The 21009-nt window shown below is 40.6% G+C and overlaps 1 protein-coding gene across 1 annotated transcript in view; it reads right to left on the minus strand.

Moving 5' to 3' along the window:
- Positions 1-21009, minus strand: part of CLSTN2 (calsyntenin 2) — a 749401-nt gene that overhangs the window by 148443 nt on the left and 579949 nt on the right. The window contains exons 3-4 of the mRNA XM_030575667.1: positions 14792-14987; positions 12313-12521 (exon numbers count right to left, since the gene is read on the minus strand). Of these exons, the coding sequence (XP_030431527.1) occupies positions 12313-12521; positions 14792-14987 (405 nt within the window). The remainder of the gene's footprint in view (positions 1-12312; positions 12522-14791; positions 14988-21009) is intronic.

Below are 21009 nucleotides of genomic sequence, written 5' to 3' on the forward strand. Positions count from 1 at the left end.
TCTTATGATTAAACACAAAAGAACACAGCACCTTGTTAAAAACCTGCAGCTAAAAGTGTGACTTATTACCTGTTTTGCTTTTGTCCCTCCTTAACCCCTTCCCCTCCAATTGAGGGTGAGAGTGTACATGCTTTACAGAAAGGGTAACAGAGCAGTGGAGTGTTTTGAAGGTCATGCAGCAAGTTAGGGACAGGATTAGAAGGCAGGAGTTCCTTAATTCTAGACCAGTGGTTTTCACATATTTTTTCTCGTGACTCAGTTGTAGAAAACTGTTGATGTCCATGATCCAATGGAACTGTGGATGAGGGGTTTGAGGTGTGCGAGGGGCTCAGAAGTGGTGCAGAGGGTTGGGGTACAGGGGTGAGGGCTGTGGGTGAGGCCAGGAATGAGGGGTTCAGGGTGTGGGAGGGAGCTCTGGGCTGGAGCAGGGGGTTGGGGTGTAAGAGGGGATCAGGGCTCCGGGCTGGGGGTGCAGGCTCTGGGGTGGGGCCAGGGATGAGAGGTTTGGGGTGCAGGAAAGGGTTCTGGTTTTGTGGGGGGCTCAGGGCTGGTGACTGGGGCATGGGGTGGGGGCATGGGCTTACCCCCTTGGGCGGCTCTGGTCAGTGGCGCTGCAAGGGTGCTAAGGCAGGCTTCCTGCCTGTCCTAGCACCATGGACCACACTGCAACCTGGAAGTGGCTAGTAGCAGGTCTGACTTCTAGAGGCTCCGTGCGGCTCTTGCCCACAGGCACTGCCCCCAGTGCTCAGGGTAGGGGCAGCACACAGAGAACGTGGCTCCTCCGCCTAGGAGCCGGACCTGCTGAGGCTGCTTCTGGGGTGCAGCATAGTGTCACAAGAGGTAAGGATGAGTAGCCTGCCTTAGCCAGGCAGCACCACCAACGGGACTTTTAATGTCCCAGTTGGCAGTGCTGACTGGAGCTGCCATGACCCGCTGACTTATATTCCTCAACCAAGTACTGGGTCGAGACCCACAGTTTGAAAACCACTGCTCTAGACCATTGTCCCACGCTGAAATGTATTCTGATATTCAGAACACTAAATTCTTCTATCCAATAAGAATGAAAACTCAAACACACACTTCTCGGTTACTTTTTGGGATTACGAGTATCAGAAGTGCACTCTTTTTTTTTTTAGAACTCACGTTGCTTAACTAGTGTTTCCTTAATGGGAGTTCAGTGCTTTGGGGTGCCATTAAAACAGCTAAATATCAAGGCCCCAAACCATAAGCCCCTCAGAGTGGTAACAGGGAAAATTACTAATGAAGTATTCACAAACACAAGGCTTTGGACCTGGAGCGACAAAAGTCCCCTGAAAACTCCATGTTTGCAGCAGATACAGAAATGTTGATGTTCAAGGGCCATAGTGTGCTCTCCAGCCCCACGCAGATTAAGAAACAGAGTCGGATGAACTACATATACTGATTTATAATACCAAAATATAAAGATGATGAATTGTTAAATGGTAAGACTAAGATGAGCATTGTTAGTTATATTTTAATATTTTATTATTATGGATAATTTAGATGAGGTAATGATTAGGCTAAGGGTTTGCCTGGTATGGGCTGTTTTGCCTTTTCTTCTCCTCTTACATAAAAATTACTTATTTGCTTAAAATAACATTATTGCTGACATGATAAATGTGACATAGTGCTGGAAATTTTGAGAAAAAACAAACCCACACAAACCTGAAATGACAAGAAGCCCTTTTACTTGGAAAAAACAGGGGCAGGATGACATGGAATAGAAAGAGAGAAATGGTCTAAACAGCAACAACTGTGTAAATTGGAGGAAATGTATAAAAAGACTCAAGTGAACAAGGCCCAAATTGGTGAAACACTGGGTCAGAAGCTGAAGGAATGGGACTGAAGGACCAGATCAAGGGATCAGAGGAGATGACGGTGGCCATCATGGAGTGCAGAACTTCTCTGTGCCCCAGAAAGCAGTAACTTGGGTCCCCTATATAATCTATTTATTGTTTGGCATAAATATGTTCAGACACTATAAGTGGTAATTCTGTCTTAAATTGTATAAATAAAGCCAAAAATTGATTAAGCCTAAAATTGGGTGGACTTGTAAATCAGTTTCCTGCCATTACATCCATAATAAGTGCAATGTTGCCACTATATACTTACTTGCACATTTATTATCTGTTCATACTTTGCTTACTGTCTGTATTTTATTATTTCTTTCCTTCATACTCCTTTGTGTATGCTTCTTTTGTTCTCTATACCATTGCTTTACTCCATGATATGTGGGGATAATTCCCAAGACATTGAAGTTGGCTAAATCAACATTAGCAGCCTACAGGAATTTGCTTGGGATGATAGCTATAATGAAATACAAATACATTATAATGATTTATAAATCTCAGAACACAGTTATCTTCTAAGATTTGTATTTCATTACAGTCGTCTAAGATTTGTACTTCTAACATTCTGAATATTTAGGTTGTTTATTTTAGGTTGGTCATTTGACATATTACTGGGTAGTTTACAGGTCTAATTATTCTGTGTATTTCTGTTACATCTGCCATTTGTAGCTTTATGTTACTTTGTTATTTTACGATTTATCAATGACACTTTTTTAATAAACAAAGGGGGAACAGACAAAATAATGAATGGTTTACAGATGATACAGTGGGAATTTCTGCTCTCTGTTTCATCCTACACAAACAAAGGGATAGTCAATTAAACTGAACGGAAGGAAATTTAAACCTAATAGAAGTAAATACTTTTCCACATCTTTACAGAGAGCTCATGGAACTCACTGCCACAATATACCATTGAAGTCAAGCACCAAGTAGGATTCAGAAAAGGAATCCAACATTTATATAGGTAGCAAGAATACACAGAGTTATAATAATATATATTAAAAATAAATAATGATATAAATCCTCCTGCTTCAGGGCATAAGCCAACCTCTAACTATTAAGGGTCAAATATTAGAAACTATTTATTGGGACAGGCTAACCCATAAGTGCCTGTTGTAAGGTTTCTTGCATCTTCTTTGCAAGAACTGGTGTAATCCACTGTTGATGACAAGATACTGAATGAACTGGACCACTGATCTAATCAAATAGGGCAATTCCTGTGTTATCACACCAGATGCACCAGAATTGCCCCTTAAGTTTTATCCATGCCTCCTGTGTCAGCAACAATTTATTGTTCCTATGGAGGATGAAAGGTTCTTTTTGCTGCATCAGTGACCTGTCACTTCTACTATCCGTCCTGGGGTACAGAGGCTGAACTTTGAAATTGAAGTCTCTTTCCATCCTCTCTACAATAGAGGGCTATGGGAGGCTGCATCTGACTATCTGCTGGAGTATTAATAGGGTTCCCAGATTTCCCAATTCTAAAGGGACAGTCCCAATATTTGGGGCTTTTTTAAAATAGGCACTTAAGACCCCCTACCAAATTCCCAATTTTTCTCACTTACTATCTGATCACCCTAAGTATTAGAATAATTCCTTGTGAGGAAGCAAAACTCTTTAATGGCAGTGAACAGAGGAGGTGATTTAAAACACACACTCACAGAATTCATGACATCTTAACACTAAATTCCCATCTTCTTCTGACAGCCCATATTCTATGTTCTCTTCAAGGACATGAGACCTGGTGGAGACTACATTGTGGAGAGTCAAGTTAACAATAAGCCAATAGGCAGCTACAAGCTGCAGAGCTTTCTAAATCATATCTTATAGTACTTTTCATATAAAGATCTGACAATGCCTCACAAAACTATCCTCACAAAAGCAGAGACTATTTCTAAACTACGAGCTTGGGGGTGGGATTCCTGGCTCATGTAGACATACATGTGCTAGCACTGATCAAGGTAGTGCACAAATAATAATAGTGTAGCAGCGGTGGCATGGGCTAACCACCTCAAGAAGGTATCACAGGATTCAGGCAGGTTTGTACTCAGGGCAATTAGCCCATGTTGCTGCTGCCACTCCCCATGCTACTGCAGCTAAATTACTTTTTTTTAGTGTGCTAGCTTGATGAGCGCTAGTATGTCTATATGAGCTGGGAATCACATCCCTTGCTTGTAATGCAGATGTAGCCACAGAAGTGAAGTGACTTGCCCAAGTTTACTCAGTAGGTCAGTGGCAAAGCTGGAATAGAACCCTTTTCTATTCACATCCCTGTGCACTGGTTCACCAAACCAGGTCACCTGCCAAATGAGGTAGAAAATGTAGTAAACATAAAGTTCTGTTAATACCTTAATTTGTGACAGAACTATGCATTACCACGTAATTGTTACTAATATTTGTCTAATTTTATTTTAAAGAAATAACAATTGAACTGGTCATTGAAGTTCTCTGCTAGGAGGAAAACTCTACTAGGCTACATGCCACAATCTGTTTTTAAAAAGTCAGACCTTGTGCCTTCAGTTCCAGTTCTTCATGCTGACATGCATGAATTTTCCTCTTACTGTTAAGTGATTTTATTTTATGGCCAGTAGTTCATTATCGACAAAATTAAGCTCATTATATATAAAAAAGTCCATTTTATTAGCATTATAGTCTCATCACATGGATGGAATTTTATTCAGCAGGAAATTACAGATACACACCCAAGCCATTGTATGTAAGGGAAATACAGAATCAGGCTCTCAGCTGGTGTGAACTGGCACAGCTTCACTGACGTCTATGGAGCTCTGATGGTTTACACCAGTTGAAAATTCAGCATGTAGTAATTTTTCCACTTTGGGGACTTGATCTCACATAGCAAATGGCACCTCATTCTTCCCAAGATTGGATTGAACTGGTCATTTCAAAGGTGGTTTAAAAGAAAGTCTAATGATTAGTGGTTCCTAACAACCCCCCATCACACACACACACACACCCACACACACACCCGTTTCATCTGAGAAAGGAAAGGTATCACACAGCATCTCCTAAGCACTGAATACAACATTCCATAAACCTGAGATTCATCACAATACAGTTAATAGACTCAATGCAACTATCCTTAAGTTAGGTCTGCGAAAACTAGCTTAACGATCCAAATCAGGATCCAAAGTAAATTCTGCTCTATTGGATATTTTCCCAATCTACCTTCCAGATGTAGTCTATGTGACACTCCTTCATACTTCCCCTTTACATTTTTCAAATACCAGATGGCATCTTGGACCTTTTTACCACAAATTTCATCCCTGCTATAAAAAAAAGTAGACATAATGGGCATCTCTGGATAGACTTGGTGCCTAAAGATAATTCAAAGACTATAATGAATGAACTCTCTCCCCCCTCACGCCTTTTCTACCAATAAACAGTGTTGCCGACTCTTGCAATTTAATCATGACTATCATGGTATTTGGTGTTTAGCCGTTAAGCTGCAACTCCTGGAGTCATATGATTATTTGAGAATGTTTCCTTCTTTAATTTCTAGACCTCTTGCTGCGGAGAAAAACTTGAAAACACGAGCCCTAAAGGCTTAAAAACCAAAAATCAAATACCTTCCCCCCAAATTATTATTTTTAAAAGTCATAAATTTTTGCAGCCTTACTTTTGAATGCTTTGGGATGGCATAATGTGTAAAATTACCTGTGATTTAAGTGCTCTAAAATAACCTATTACTTGGCTAGTAAGAAAAACTAATGAGGGAAACAAATGGTGAGCAACAAGCAGCTTTTAACTACAGCACTCTAGCGGCTTGCTTTGTTGTTACATATTTACCTGGGTTTCTTGCTTCTTCTATACCCCACTCTGGGGAATTTACACTACTCACATACTGTTTGGCTTTCTTTCTTTGCTGAGCGTGGCGCAACAACATACAACCACCATACCTCAGCCGAAGAAGAGAAGTGTGACTAGAGTGACTGTGTGACCCATGTGCCATTACAACTCTCTGCACTGGCACACGTCTGCTGGCCGGTGCTTTGGGAGGCTGGACTGAAGGCTTGTCCTATGCCCTGCCTCACAGACGGTCACATCCTGTCCACTGTTAAAACTTCTTTGTGCCACTCTGGCAATGCAGAGCAGATTTAAAGCTGATATACATATTTTTGTTGTAGGAGGTGGTGTCGTGCCCCAATTTCTCTGTATTGGCTGCATAGAACAAAGGTGTTTTCCATTTTGAAAGCAAAGCAATGATTTTTCATGGGAACAAAATATTCAGATGTTTCTTGAATTAGTCGGGTACATGATACTTGGCCTGTTTAAAAAAATGAATCCTCTGCAATAAGTGTGCATGCTGCTGTGTATTGCCTGGCAAAGCTATACATTATTACAGATCCAAGGGCTATGGAATTTTTTTCATACTTTTGTGAAGATGGGCGATTGCACTTCCTAGACTGTAAGACAGCACAAAATCCATATATTTGGGCTGAGTACAATATATAGGTTTTGTTTCTTAGGGTCTGATCCAAAGCTCATTGTAGTCAATGAAAAAATGTCTATTGGCCACATTGAGCTTTGGATCCGGTCCAAAAAGAATAGCTTCTAAAAAAAAAAAAAATTCCCCCCTCCTTACCATTAAATATGTGAAATACTTATCCCTTTTGTATAGGGTGACCAGATGCCCCGATTTTATCAGGACAGAACTGATTTTTGGGTCTTCTTCTTATATAGGATCCTATTATCCCCCACCCCCTGTCATGATTTTCCACACTTGCTGTCTGGTCATCATATTTTAATAAAGCATGACAACAGGTTTATCCATTAGAACTAAAATACAGTGACTCCTCTGTCATAGACAGATAAGTAAGAGTTAATAGAACAGAAGTACTTCATATCTCTTTTGCCTGTAAAGGGTTAACAAGATCAGTGAGCCTGGCTGTCACCTGACCAGAGGATCAATCAGGGGACAGGATACTTTCAAATCTTGAGGGCGGGAATATTTTGTGTGTGCTGTTAGTTTTGGTTGTTGTTCTCTCTGGGTTCTGAGAGTGACCAGACCTTCAACCAGGTTTCTCTCCTATCTCTCTGATACAGGCTCTTATATATTCAAAATAGTAAGTACTAGGTAGCTAAGGCGAGTTAGGCTTATGTTTGTTTTCTTTATTTGCAAATGTGTATTTGGCTGGAAGGAGTTCAAATTTGTAATTTGCTGAAAGGATTTTAATTTGTACTTGTATACTTAGGCTGGGAGGGTATTCCCAGTGTCTATAGCTAAAAGACTCTGTAACATATTCCATCTTAAATTTACAAAGATAATTTTTACTGTTTTTTCTTTCTTTAATTAAAGATTTTTCTTGTTCAAGAACCTGATTTTTTTTTATTCTGGTGAGACCCCAGGAGACTGGGTCTGGATCCACCAGGGAATTGGTGGGGAGAAAGGAGGGAAGCGGGAGAGAAAGGTTAATTTTCTCTCTGTGTTAGGATTACTTTCTCTCTCAGGAAGAGTCTGGGAGGGGGAAAGAGAAGGAGGGGAGAAGGTGAATTTTCCTCTCTGTTTTAAGATTCAAGAAGTTTGAATCACAGTGATCTTCCAGGGAAAACCAGGGAGGGGAAGCCTGGGAGAGGCAACGGTGAGGGAAAGGGTTTACTTTCCTTGTGTTAAGATCCAGAGGGTCTGGGTCTTGGGGGTCCCCGGGCAAGGTTTTTGGGGGGACCAGAGTGTACCAGGCACTGGAATTCCTGGTTGGTGGCAGCGCTATAAGTACTAAGCTGGTAATTGAGCTTAGAGGAATTAATGCTGGTACCCCATCTTTTGGACGCTAAGGTTCAGAGTGGGGAATTATACCATGACATCCTCACTTAAATTCGTCCCGGTTAACGCTGTTTCGTTGTTACATTGATGATCAGCTAGGGAACATGCTCATTTGAAGTTGAGCAATGCTCCATTCTTACATTGTTTGGCTGCCTGCTTTCTCCACAGCTGGCAGCCTCCCTATGCCCCCCTCTCCGCTGCCCCCCGTCCCCATGGCACCTCCCACCTGCCGGCAGACCCCGCGGATCAGCACCTTCCCCCTCTTCCCCCAGCCTCCTGCCTGCAGCAATCAGCTGGCTAGCCGCATTTAGGAGGCAGGGGAGAGGGAGGAGGAGCGAGGACTCGGTGTGCCTCCTCCCTCCTTCCCCTGCCTCCTGCCCATGGCAGTTAGCTGGCTTGCAGTGTTCAGAATGGATGGGGGAGGAGCGAGGATGCAGTGTGTAAAGTAAAGGGGGAGGAGTTAGGGGGAGAAAAGGCGGGTCAAGGGTAGGGGATTGGGGGAAGGGGTGGAGTGGATGGGCTGAGGGTTGAGCCCCTTGCCCCCGGCAAAGTCAGTGCCTGTGCCTGCAAGAACAGCAAGAGAAGCAGCCGGACACTCCATCCTCTTCCACTCTCTGACTCCACCGCCTCAACCATCATACCATCTTACTCAGCAGTGATGACTGTAGTACTAAATTGTTTCTTTAAAATTGTTTAAAACTTATACCTGTACTAAATTGCTTGTTTAAAATTGTTTAAAATGTATATAATGCCTTTTGTCTGTCAAAAAAAATTTCCCTGGAACCTAATCCCCCCTATTTACGTTAATTATTATGGGAAAATTGGATTCACTTAACATTGTTGCACTTAAAGTCGCATTTTTCAGGAACATAACTACACTGTTAAGTGAGGAGTTACTATATCTGGACACAGTCTGTACATTAAGCAAACCTATATGTGAACTCTTAATTAGCACAACACACCTTAATGGGCACCATTGCTGATATTGCTTGGATCTTACTTAAAGCACTCCACAGCTAAATAAAGAGTGTGGCATAGATGCTAGAAGTAAGAGGTTCTGGGGTGATGCTGCACTCCTTGGTTTGAAGTGGTTTCCATCATATACAGGTTTTCCAGTTCAGTTCAATGGCTCTCTAGCACCCCCACTATAAAATTGTTCCAGCATCCCAGAATTAGGGCTCTACCCTGAGCCCAAACTCCTACATGGCAATTTTTAGCCCTGCAGCCCAAGCCCAGTGATCCTGAGTCGGCTGACCTGGGCCAGCTGTGACCATGCCGCTGGTCTTTTTTTCCAGTTTAGACATCCCTTAATGTCCTGTTCAATAAGTCAAACTCCCTTAGGGCTTTCAGCTCCCAAAGAAGAGGGGAAGGGGAGATCCCAATCCTTGCTGCTAGAGCAGCCTTCACAAAGCCATTGCCAGTACTGGCACAGCTCTCAGCCTTGCTTCCTGGTGCCATATGAAGTTCATTCCCCCACTTCTCTTTGTCTACCAGAGTCCTTTAAACTGTTCCTCCACTGGGAACATATCATGTGCCTGTTGAGGAGAGGGATTCCCAGCCCAGTATTGCTCTACTTTCCACGCTAGTTCAGTGTGGGGCCTGTATACCCCGTTGCATGACCCAACAATCCTGACACCAACCATCCAAGTACCACACAGCTACTCTCGAAAGATAATGGATAAAAACTGAAACCGACAGTATTTCTTAATATTTCAAAATAGGAAAATAGAAATCAGTAAATCTGGCAGAGTTGGAGGGAATTACATGCACATGCCTATCTCGCTGTATAAAATCCCGTTCTAGCACTCTCTCTGATAAAAGATTACGGCACCAATTGACTCCCATTTACTTAAACACAGTCATAATCATTATGATTACGCCTCCATATGATATCCAAAATGCTTGCTATGATGGTATTATAAGAAGAGGAAGGGAAGAGATTCCCCTACCCCCCCCCATGCTATTTACATTTTGTTGATGCTAACAGGTTATTATCTTTTGATGCTCAGCTGTGCATTATGTGAAAGCAGCACAAATAAAGACAAATCAGTTTTCAACAGGGGAAAGGTTTTCTCAAAAGCATCCTGGCATGAAAATGGCTGCTAGGAGAAGACAACAGCTTTCAATTTGTAATTTTGCCAAAAATCAGATTAAACTTCAGAAAAAAAGTGTTCTCCTCCTAAACACAATGTGGATTAAATGATTCTGTGGGGAGAGATAAGTTGAAGCTTACACACAACACATTTGTTTGTAGAGTTTCTTGTGAGCACAGACATTAACATTTTTTTTAAATTACTTAATGTGAAGAAAGTAATTTTTGTCAAGATCAATAGCAAAAAGTTGATAAAATGTAAATGGCCAGGCATGGGTGTTTCTTGAAAGATCTCAACATGACGTCTCTCATGACTTTAGGGTAACACAACTGCTCAGTTTTTCATCATAGTTCTTTTCCCTCAAGAACGCAAGAGGTACCACTTTTGATCCACAAGGAGATGCCAGAGTGGATCTGCTAAAATACACTACTTGGAGAGCTGCTGGTTTGTATTATATGTGCGGGAGGAAGTCTTCAAAGCGTTTTAATGTGACCCTGCCACTCCCAATTCTGGTGACAAGTTGCTCCCCAGTGTGATGTGGGCTGGAAGTTGCAAGAAGCTGATAAGCAAGCAGGGCAGCCAAGGCTAGGGCTGCGACATATGGAAAACATACAATGTTTTTTCCAGCATAAACTAAGATATTTTTTCATAAAAATTGTTTTTCTATCAGCAAATAAGTATCAGGAAACTAGGACTAGAAGGTGAATTAGTGCTTGCCCAGAGAAGTCTTTATTCCTTATTACTCTGCAAGGAAGTAAGCTCCAACTCCACTCATCAGGGACCACCACTAGAGAGGTGAATTAGTCATTCTTCCTGCTGATCCATGCCAGGAAAATTTGGGCTATCAGAAACACTGGGAGCAGGAGCTCCAGTCAGCATTTAGACCTTGATTCAGCAAGGTTCTTAAGCATGGGACTAACTTTAAGCAAATGAGTACTCCCCTTGACCTCAGTGATATTACTCCCAGGCTTAAAGTTAGGCGTGTAGTTAAGTAATTTACTAAAGCAGGACCTTAGATACCAAGTTGATAGGCACTGTGGGTAATATTTTCAAAGGTACCTAAGCCACTTAGGTGTTTTTGAAAATGGGATTTAGGAGCCTAAAGTACTTAGGCACATTAAAAATATACTAGTCTTTGTAAACACCTTGGATTAGAATCCAAATTAAGGGGAATAGAGTTGAATTATTTGATAAATTGTTCTTCCTTCCTGGAACATTCTATTAGGACTTTAGTAATGTGTAGGTCAAGATTATGGTAGGTAAACCACTGCTCAAAGCAGGGATGCACCACCCTCACTAGAGATCATGGAGGCGTTGTGCCTGCCTGCTACACTCTTCCAAAGGGTGCACAGTGTCCTCCCCTCTCATCCCTGCACACAAGGTCATCTCTGCTGGCTGGTGCAGAGAACAGCGATGGCCATGCCCCCAATTTTGTTTTTCCACGCTTCTTGGAGAGGCCAGCACCAGTAGTGGCATTAGCTTCACACAGTCCTTTTGTCCTCTTTTCCCTTTGTCCCCTTATTAGTCGAAATCTAGCCCTATGTTAAAAAAAATTATAATAATAAACCCCAAATGGCAGGATGAATAATGCAGCATAATTATATATACAGAACACATATTTTTGTTTATTGCAGCTAGACTGCTCATGGGACAGCGTATATCTCAAGGAGATAAAACTGCATGGGGTCCAAATTTGTTTTATCATGAATATCACCATAGAGGAACTCAGAAAAAAATGGCAAATAGTAGGCTCAATCTATCAGTGCTACTATGCAAGCCTCAACAAAGCTATCTTTAAAAAAATTGATTAAATCTAAAACTAGAATTTCAGGCCCCTGGTAAACAACCCTTACACTTTCCCTCAAGATCCTTCTCCCACTTATGCAGCAGAACCAGTGTGGTTCCACTGTATTTGTGACCCTGCACTTTCATCAAGGTGAAGGCTGGATCTGGCCCTTCTTGTCTATGTTGTAGAGAGATTTTAAAAGTTACCTATAGAACACAAAGTAGTAACAATACATAGCACTGACTGTAAAGATCACTTTTCATCTTCAAAGTGCCTTTTCAGCATTAACTAAAGAATTCCCATTGTCCTAGTGAGTTAAGTAAGTATTATTAGCTCAGTTTTATAGAGTGGGAAAGTAAAGCAGAGAGGCCAAATCTGGTTTTAAAAAGCAGAGCACATAGTTTCATGTAGCAGCATTTCCGGCATCCCACAATATTGTACAATGAGTTACCTACCGGTAGCGCACTGAGCCTACAGGTGTGGAAGTATTTAATGCAAAGACTCAGGCACACATGTAATAAATATTATTTCAATTTAAATTCAAATCCTCAACTGGTGTAAACCAGGGCAGCTCCATTGTCCACAGGAACTATTTAGTTGGGGATTGATCCTGCTTTGAGCAGGGGGTTGGACTAGATGACCTCCTGAGGGCCCTTCCTGATATCTTTGATTCTATGATTCTAGGACCCACTATTCAGCAGAAATCACTGAAGCTATACTGACATACACCAGCTAAAGGCGTGGCCCAGAGTTCCTAATTGTTTCTTGCTCAGGACTCACCGTTTCTGTCAATGGCAAAAGGAACATCAGTTGTGACAATTTCATAATTGCATATCTGGCTGTATTGCGGAGAACAGTCCTCATCTATGGCTTCCACCTGCAATATACTGTCATAGATCTTTCCCTCTGTCACTGTGGCCTTATATGAGGTCTCCTTGAAGGTAGGTGCAAACTCATTAACATCCTTCACCTGGATATGGACCACTGCCCTAAAAATATAGAAACAAAGAATTTGGAGAGAGATATCAATTCATCTTGACTTCAGCTGAGATGTCAATATCTGTTCATTATCCAAACACATGACAGATTAACACCAAAGATGTCTTGGAAAATAAAAACCTATGTACTGTGAGTAAAATGCTCTTGTATCATTTTACTTTGTGTTTCATTTCCATTTTTAATTTGCGCTACTTAATATTTTAATATGACATTTCTGTTAAGAAAAAGTGCAATAAAGTTATCATGGGAAAGCCTAATTCTCCTCTTGCTTAACACCAGTATAAATCAAGAGTAAGTCAATGGAGTGAATCCTTTGTAAAAAAGAAAGAAAAGAGGCAAAGAGGAGAATCAGGCTTAAAATGCTCTCTTAGACACTGATTGCCTGAAAATATAGATATCTTGAAAAATCCCCGTTATTAAGTAAGCACCTTCCTTCCTTTCCAGGACAGAAGTTAATTGTTTATCCACTTCTAAGTCCCTAAAATACTGCAGATTCCATGTTCATTTCCCCAGTTTCTTACATGACAATTAGAGCTTGTGAAAGGTGCTGCACTGAGAGCAATAAGGGCAAGTCGTACATGGGCACTGGCAGGGACATCTTTCTCTTAATGCCATGTGACTGTGCCTGAGCAGTCACATGTTCTGGAAGGCAGTGTGCCTCAACCCTCCTCAGAAGGGCTCAGCTCTAGAGATTGGGAAAGTAGTTCAAGCTCCTCCATGTTGATTCAGTGCTCAGCTGCTCCAGTGACTGACAATTGTACAGCGCACTGTCAACAAGTGTGATGCTGGATTGTTGTGTGATGTGGATATCTGTTATTAGGACCTGAATTGGGAGCACCAACTCATTTCACATATAGCTAGCCACTAATCAACCATCTTCATGATTATTACTTAAATTAGAGTAGACCGTAGCAGGCCCAGCCAAGAGCATGCCCTCCTTGTGACAAGCACTTGACACATACGAGACAGTTCCTGTCAAAAGAGCATACAATCTGAACAGACAAGTGATGGAAAGGATAAAAGAGGGACAGAGAGGTCAAGCGACTTGCCAAATTTATACAGTAGGTCAATGGCAAAGGCAGGAAGAGAACCCCAGCTTCAGTTCGGTGCTCAATCCAGTACACCACACTGCCCTAGTCACAACTAACCAGACTTGGTTTTGATGACAGCCAGACCACAAAGTCCCCAAGTTTAATAACTGCTAGACTGCTACTGAAGTTTGAAAGAGAGACACCATAGCATTTCATATGAAACTCCCAAATTGTTACAGTGAAAAAATGAATTGTGACTTGAAACTTGTTCTATTTTGCAGGTTGTGCCTTAAGAAAAACATGATTAAAAAAGAAACACAATAACACCCCCCCTGCAAAAAAAAACCAGATCATGATGCAGCTCACATTATATTGTAAAATAAATTCTTAAATTCCTGTCCATTCGATATAAACAAAAGGGTGTATTGCAGCTATTGCTGATTTGTTTAAATGGCTCATACAATAAATTGGGCACTTTATATGGCAGTTTTATTGTCTGTACCGGGGCAAATTTCATCTCTAGTGACAAGTGGTTTCATGTATCATACAAAAGGCAGCACCATATCTGGGGCATTGGTTCTATATTGTCTCAGTAAAGAGTGCCACCTACTGACTCACCAACAACACTTCTTGCAGCCTCTGAATCTTTGAAAGATTCCCACCAAATGCTGAGCCAGCCAAGTCTGCTGAGTTTCCAGGGGCTAATAAAATCTCAGTACAAAGGCAATAAAGCTGCAGCATATAAATAAAAATAAAAATGGGTGATTTCCCTCCCTCCTAATAGTTCTTCTGTACCATTTGAAATTGTCTGAATAAAGTTAGAGAAAAAATAAATTCAGCATAGTTTGGTTACATAAATATCAGTTAATTCTAGTTTCCAAGGCTCCGATTATCTGATCTAGCTGATCTGTTTAATGTAGAAAAATATTTAGTATGGAAAAAATAATTAAAAACCATTATTACTGTAGTCCATTTGATCGGTAATTCTGTTAAAACAGTTCCATTGAAATTACTGAAAATCAGGTCAATTTGAGTGAAATGTTTTTATAAAACAACAACAACAACAACAAAAGACACCAACAATGAACAATCAATTCCAGTGATAAAGCATTTTGTTTCTATTTGCTTCCCACAAACTATAGCATTAAAAGAATCTCTTCCACCTGAACTTAATCTTGGAGTAAATGCATGCCACAGCCAATGCATTTTTTTCCCTTATCGTCACTCACTTGTGAGATTTCTTCCAGTTTGTTCCACTAGGTCCTGCTCCACAGTCATATGCCTGGATGATGAATGTGTACTCCTTCTGCAGTTCACAGTCAATTGGACTTTTTGCTCGGAGACGACCTTCTCCAGATGTCTTGTTTAGCACGACAGCTTCAAAGGGCATTTCCTGACCATGGATTTTAAAAGCACAGATTTCACCTGTAAAGAATAAAACACAGGAAAAAATTATTGTTGGTTAGAACTGATTCAGACATGTTTGAGTGACACCTGATGTGCTGGCAACCATCTGTATTTCACAACCTGTGTCAGATAAGTGATGTGAACGGTTCGCTGAACAAGATACCAACACAAACTATCAGCTGAAATAAACAGAACCTAACGTAAATGAGCAAGAGGTAAAGGAACAGACAGAAGGAAAAATAGAGAAAGTCTTTATACTAGGTCTCATCCTCTTTACATTGTTATTCTTTCTTCTGACAACAGCATTGCCTCTGTGCCAAGTGGTAGCACGTTGATTTCACCAAATTGTTTTGGTTGGGGGGAAAAAAAATCAAGGAAAACAAAACCCAAACATTTTGTTTTGATTTTTTCCCCAATTTTATTTAAAAATTTAAAATGTTAAAAAGTTCAAAATTGACATGAAATGTTTTGTTTCAGGTCAAACAAAATGTGTTGCTTGACCCAAAGTGATTTTTTTTTAAACTGCCAGAGAACTGAAAAATGTGCACTGCTCTACTCTCGGTACATTCTAAGTGTAACTTCTTCTATTTACACATATATACCAGTTCTGGAACAGAGACAGTTACCTCTTTCCAAAATCTCAGCACTCACCCAGACACCTTATTCCCAGGAAACTATTCTGTCCCAAGAAATACATTTAAATATAGAGAATAAGAAGAGACCAACTCTGTGCTATTCGCCACAGCTTCTCTCAAAGAACTACTCTATAACAAAACTGACAAAATAGCGAAGACTGCTTGCTTACTAACAAAAACTTGCAAGAATATATGTAAGAGCGCCAGCTCTTCCTATAACATTTTAAAAACACATTTAATTAATGGCAAGTAGGCCACATTACGGTTCTTCGCCTATTTCACAGATGGTCTATAGTTTCAACCTCTGTCTTGACAAACATCCTGCAACATTAGAGTGTAATCATTACACTTCACCTCTGCAAGTAGGAAATAAGAAAATGTAGAGGCTATTGAGCATTGTAGGGGAGCATATATTAGAGTCTAGTACTGTCAATTTTCCTATGGGATCAGCATGAGTTATTTAGCATAGGTGTTTCCGTACCTATGGCACAGCAGGAGAATACATACAATCTATGTTTAGTTGGGGTCAGTGGCCTCACCACCTTACACAATAGCATGGAGGGGATGCAACTTCCATGCTAGTACATAGGCTGGAATGGTGGCTGCAGGTAGCCTGCACAGCTCTCGTGGCCCTGGGCTGAACATAGGATTTCACCTTCGCAGGCTCTGCTTGCTCCGCCTGCAAAAAACATGAACGTTAGGGCTTCATGCAGGTGGATTTCACCAGAGAGTCAAATCCCAAGAGGGGCTAAGCATCTATATTTCAGTGTATTTTGCTGTGGGATTTGTTGTGCTCTGCAATACCCAGGATCAAGCCCATATACATGCTGTGTATGAACTGTAATGGTATAAATAAAGGGGTGAAATTAATAAGATGCCAAGGATGATGAAGCTTGCTGAGCGCTGATCATAGATGTTGATCATTGTAAATATATACTAGACATCAGCTGAATGCTATGTTCAGCTCTGAGCAGATAATTTTCACTCAATGCATCTGAAGAAGTGCGGGGGGTTTATCCACAAAAACTTATATCCAAATAAATCTGTTAGTCTTTAGGGTGCTACCAGACTAACATGGCTATCCCTCTGATCTCCGAGCAGAATGTTCTCCTTATTTCCCTGCAGCAAAATATTCTGAAATAATACTGTGGACTTTGATTTTAATTTAATGCCTTTTCTGATACATCTAAGTAATATTGTTATATAACAACTGGAAGTTTAATGGAGAAATATTATTCACTGCATTCTGGAACAATAGCATTCCCACAGTTCTTAATAATAAAGTTTCCCCAGAGACATAGAGTCCATCAATACAAATCATAACTTTAGGTTTTTGTGGTTCTTACTATATTGATCTAATTTGATTATGAACAATACAACATTTTTAGTCATCTGATTCTGGCATTTTAAAAAATAAAATAAAAATAGTTTATTGCAGCAAAGAAGAAAATTAGCTGAATCACACACACACACACACACACATTTGCCAGGGTCAAACCTGAGTGATGCTGTGACCACTTGCACCAGGGTGCAATACTGCTCGCTCAAATTTGGCCCAGCGGCCCCTTCACCATGATGGAAGGGCAGTCAGGACAAACCTGAGCAACCCCATGTACCAGAGTATATATTTACCTAGGGTCCAGGAATGGATTAATCTGGCCCTGTTTGTGATTATCCTGTTTTCCTTTCATTTCCTCATTGTGTTGTACAAGCAATTCTCTACAAAGGGAGAGGTTGACTTTGGTACCTGGGTTGGCCTTACAGAGACCCATGGGAAGGTTGGAAAGACAGGAACAAATCTTTGTACACAGATTCACATAGGGCATCCACATGGCACATGCTAGTATAGGCTTAGGAGGAGCTCCTAGTGGGAGCAGGTGTTACTCTTTCTTCCATACCAGCAATTTGAAGTTCTCCCTCCACATCCTTCCCGAGGCATGCCTGAAAAGGGGACCTTTGTCCTGGACCCCTAAGTAAAGTTATGCTTTAAATTTTGTGGGACAACTGCTTTCACAACTCTGGTATCATTCAGACTTAGCCTCATTCATAGGCTTAAGGTGAAACTGATCACCAGAGAACGGGCTGACGATATGATTCCCTCATCCTACCCCTATAAGAATTATTAGTCAAGGTAATGAACTTTCGTTTTGGTTGGGGTTTTTTTTGCCTTCCTTCAAAACATCCTGCAATATGATCTGAAGGGACCAAAAGGGTAAAGGACTGCTTTCCACAGTCTTTAGAGAGGGGATGAAGGTGGCGCTACCAAAAAAAAGGCATTTGCCTCATTTAGGATAAGTTCCTTTTTATGGTGCCTTTCCGCTCCAAAGCTTGGGCATTTGTTGATGCCGTAGAAGTTGGTTGTAATGAATGCCCATAACATAGGCATGAGAACAGGTATCCTGAGGATGCTGTGTGGAGGGAGTGGTGGTTGAAATAGGGCATGGAGGAGGGTCTTACTATACAAAGGTACAGAGACCTCCCCTTGGGAAAAAAAACAAACATTCTTCCACAATTCTGATATGGCTTGAGAATTGCCTCTTGGGGACCCTCTCGGGTTTATGAGTACTTGCTACAGCATTAGCTATTGACTACATGGTTACATCTCAGTCTGCATTCCTGTAATTCAATAAAAGTTGTGGCCTTTGCCATTAATCTATTTATGAGTGTTGTGTTCTCTCTGCACATCATCCAGATTGGCCTCAGCAATATACACTTACAAATTTTGAGACCTACATTACTTAAAGTGTAAACTTTGGTAGAGATCTGTGGATTACTACTGTAGGGCAATCAATCATATCATATTTCCCATTTAGGAGTTATACTGAACTGAAAAACAGTACTGGTAACTCTCCATTCTTGGTGTATAATTAACAAATCTCCTCAACACTTCACAATTCTTATGAAAACAAAATCTGATATTCAGCAACTTCTACATGCAACGCTTAGGATGTCAATTATTGCTGAAAATCAACCAGACTGTGCTAAAAGTGACTCCCATTTCAATGAACTGGCACTGATTTTAGTGGCAGAGGATCAAGTCCCTACCTTATTTAATCTACAAACTCAATTGTTGGACTTGCATTGACAGCTACAGAGAGGAAGCTACTTTAGTTTATAAATACAAAGGAAAACAGTTTATTTAATGAATTTCAGAAGGAGCCAACAGATGAAAAGGTGGTTTTCTACCCTGCTTACAGATGACCCTTAATGCTATCTTTACTTTTTCTTCAACTGACACTAATAACACCAAAGATGATGTGTCTCTAGCCTCACTCAAAAGGACTGATATAAAAAGGTAGTTCAGTCCTCATGCCCATTCATCTGTTAGTGCCTGCGAAGGGTTATATATGGGCTCCAACTGGAACAATATTTTTTTGCTTACATGGAACTTTTAAGAACTAGATTGAGCAGATGGATTAAGATTAATCATGTCACATAGGGTATTTGAAAACCTTCCGTATCTACTTTTAGTTATTACCAGCCCTGGGCTGAACTAAAAAAAGGGTGCTAGAAGTAAAAAAGCTTTGTTATTTTTTGTCCCTTCACCCATTACCTGAGCCATGTAGTTCTCCAAGATTTTGAGAAAGGTGCATTCTAAATTGGCTAGTAGATATGATTCTGGTCTCACCGAAAATCAGGAATAGCTCCACTGAAGTTAGTTAAAAGTATACCAGTATAAAAGAGGGATAAATCAGAATCAGGTTCTATATCCCTTTTCAACCTGTTGCACACACTCTGTCTATATACATTGATTTAGATACACACACACACAGACACACACACACAAAGTATGCAAGCAAACAACACTGTTAGTACTGTATGATTAACTCAGTACCCACTTTCTCAGTAATCCAGCATGGAGCCACTGTAAATAGATTTTGATGGTTTTAAAAGTTTTTAAAAATTGAAACCTTCCAGTGTAATAAACTGCAGGAAGGTGTGAGAGCTTGGATTCTGCAAACATCTCCTGCAGTGCACAGTTCTGTGTTCTTGGGAGTTTCTCAGTGGCAGCGGAAAGGCTTATTGCCATGACATATTTTTCTAGTATGCTAGCGCTTAAACAATTACAAGCTATTTTTTTAAAAGCAAAAATAATAATTTGTATTACTGAAGTGAGAGATGTGGAATAATTTTAAGACCTGAAGAAAAGGTTGTTGCTAGCAGTAGTATTTTTACTGTGTATGCCTGTCTAGATCAGTGAACTCAACATTACTGAAGCTTGGCAAACTACTACAACTTAGCAAGCTATACTGAAATCATAAAGGAAGCAGTGGATAGCTTAATAAAAGATAGTAATTATGCTGATTATGTTTAATTTTATGAGCAACAAACTCAGCCAACTGGAGTTCAAAACTACTGCCATGCCCACTGCTGTATTCACTTACTCTTCAAAAGGAGAAAATTTGAGAAAGTCATGCAGCTGCAATACCATAAAGAAGCAGCCCTTTCTGTTGATGTATTATGTTGCACAATGGTCTAGTGCCAAAATTGGGATATGCATGCCATCTATCTCCCCACCGTTGTTAGGGAATCCCATTGTTGCAATTAATTGAGGCAATTAATGGCCCTGCACACTTGCATCACGACAACCCCCATGGTAGACTTCCCAACTCCAAACTGATTCGCTGCTGATCGGTAGCAGTCAAGAGTTTCCAGTTTCCACAAAGCAATCACCATTCACTCTCCCACCATTATGACAGCTCTCATTTTGGTGTCCTTGCGCCACAGGGTAGAGGTGACCTCTGCACACAGTTCTAGGAATGTGGTTTCGCACATATGAAAGTTCTGCAGCCACTGCTTGTCATTTCATATTTTAATCACGATCTGATCCCCAGGGCCAAATGGGGGGGGGGGGGGGCAGAAGGGCCATTTGTCCTGGGCCTCAAGCTCAAAGGGGACCTCAAATGTAGACACTTGTTAATTTTTTGGCATTTGTGAAGTTTTGAAACTTGTTTTTATGCGCATCCCTATCGGACCAAAATGTGACACACACTCTCAGCTTAGAGCTGCAAATTTAAGCAAATAAGAGATGTGATTTGGTAAAAGACTTTTTTTTGTTAACTGATATAGATTTTGTCATATTAAAGAGTTCATAAATATTAATAAAAATATATCGGTTCTGATGGCACAAGATTAAACTGCAATGAATGTATCCTCTCAGACCAGCTGATTATATAAACAAGCCACTACTAGTGGCTGGTGCTGGATTAAGTGCATAGAAAGGCAGAGAATTGTTACATTTTAGCATCTTTATAGTTTTACATTTAGTTGACTAAGGAATTATTTTTGTGTGAGAATTCCTCGTTATCATCTTCATATCACTATTAACTTAGGCTTGAATAGAGACTGGGAATGGCTGAGTCATTACATAGATTAAATCCGGGCCATCTTGATTATCGCTACAA

This window comes from Gopherus evgoodei, chromosome 9, assembly GCF_007399415.2.
Source record: "Gopherus evgoodei ecotype Sinaloan lineage chromosome 9, rGopEvg1_v1.p, whole genome shotgun sequence".
NCBI classification, from domain to species: Eukaryota; Metazoa; Chordata; order Testudines; family Testudinidae; genus Gopherus; species Gopherus evgoodei.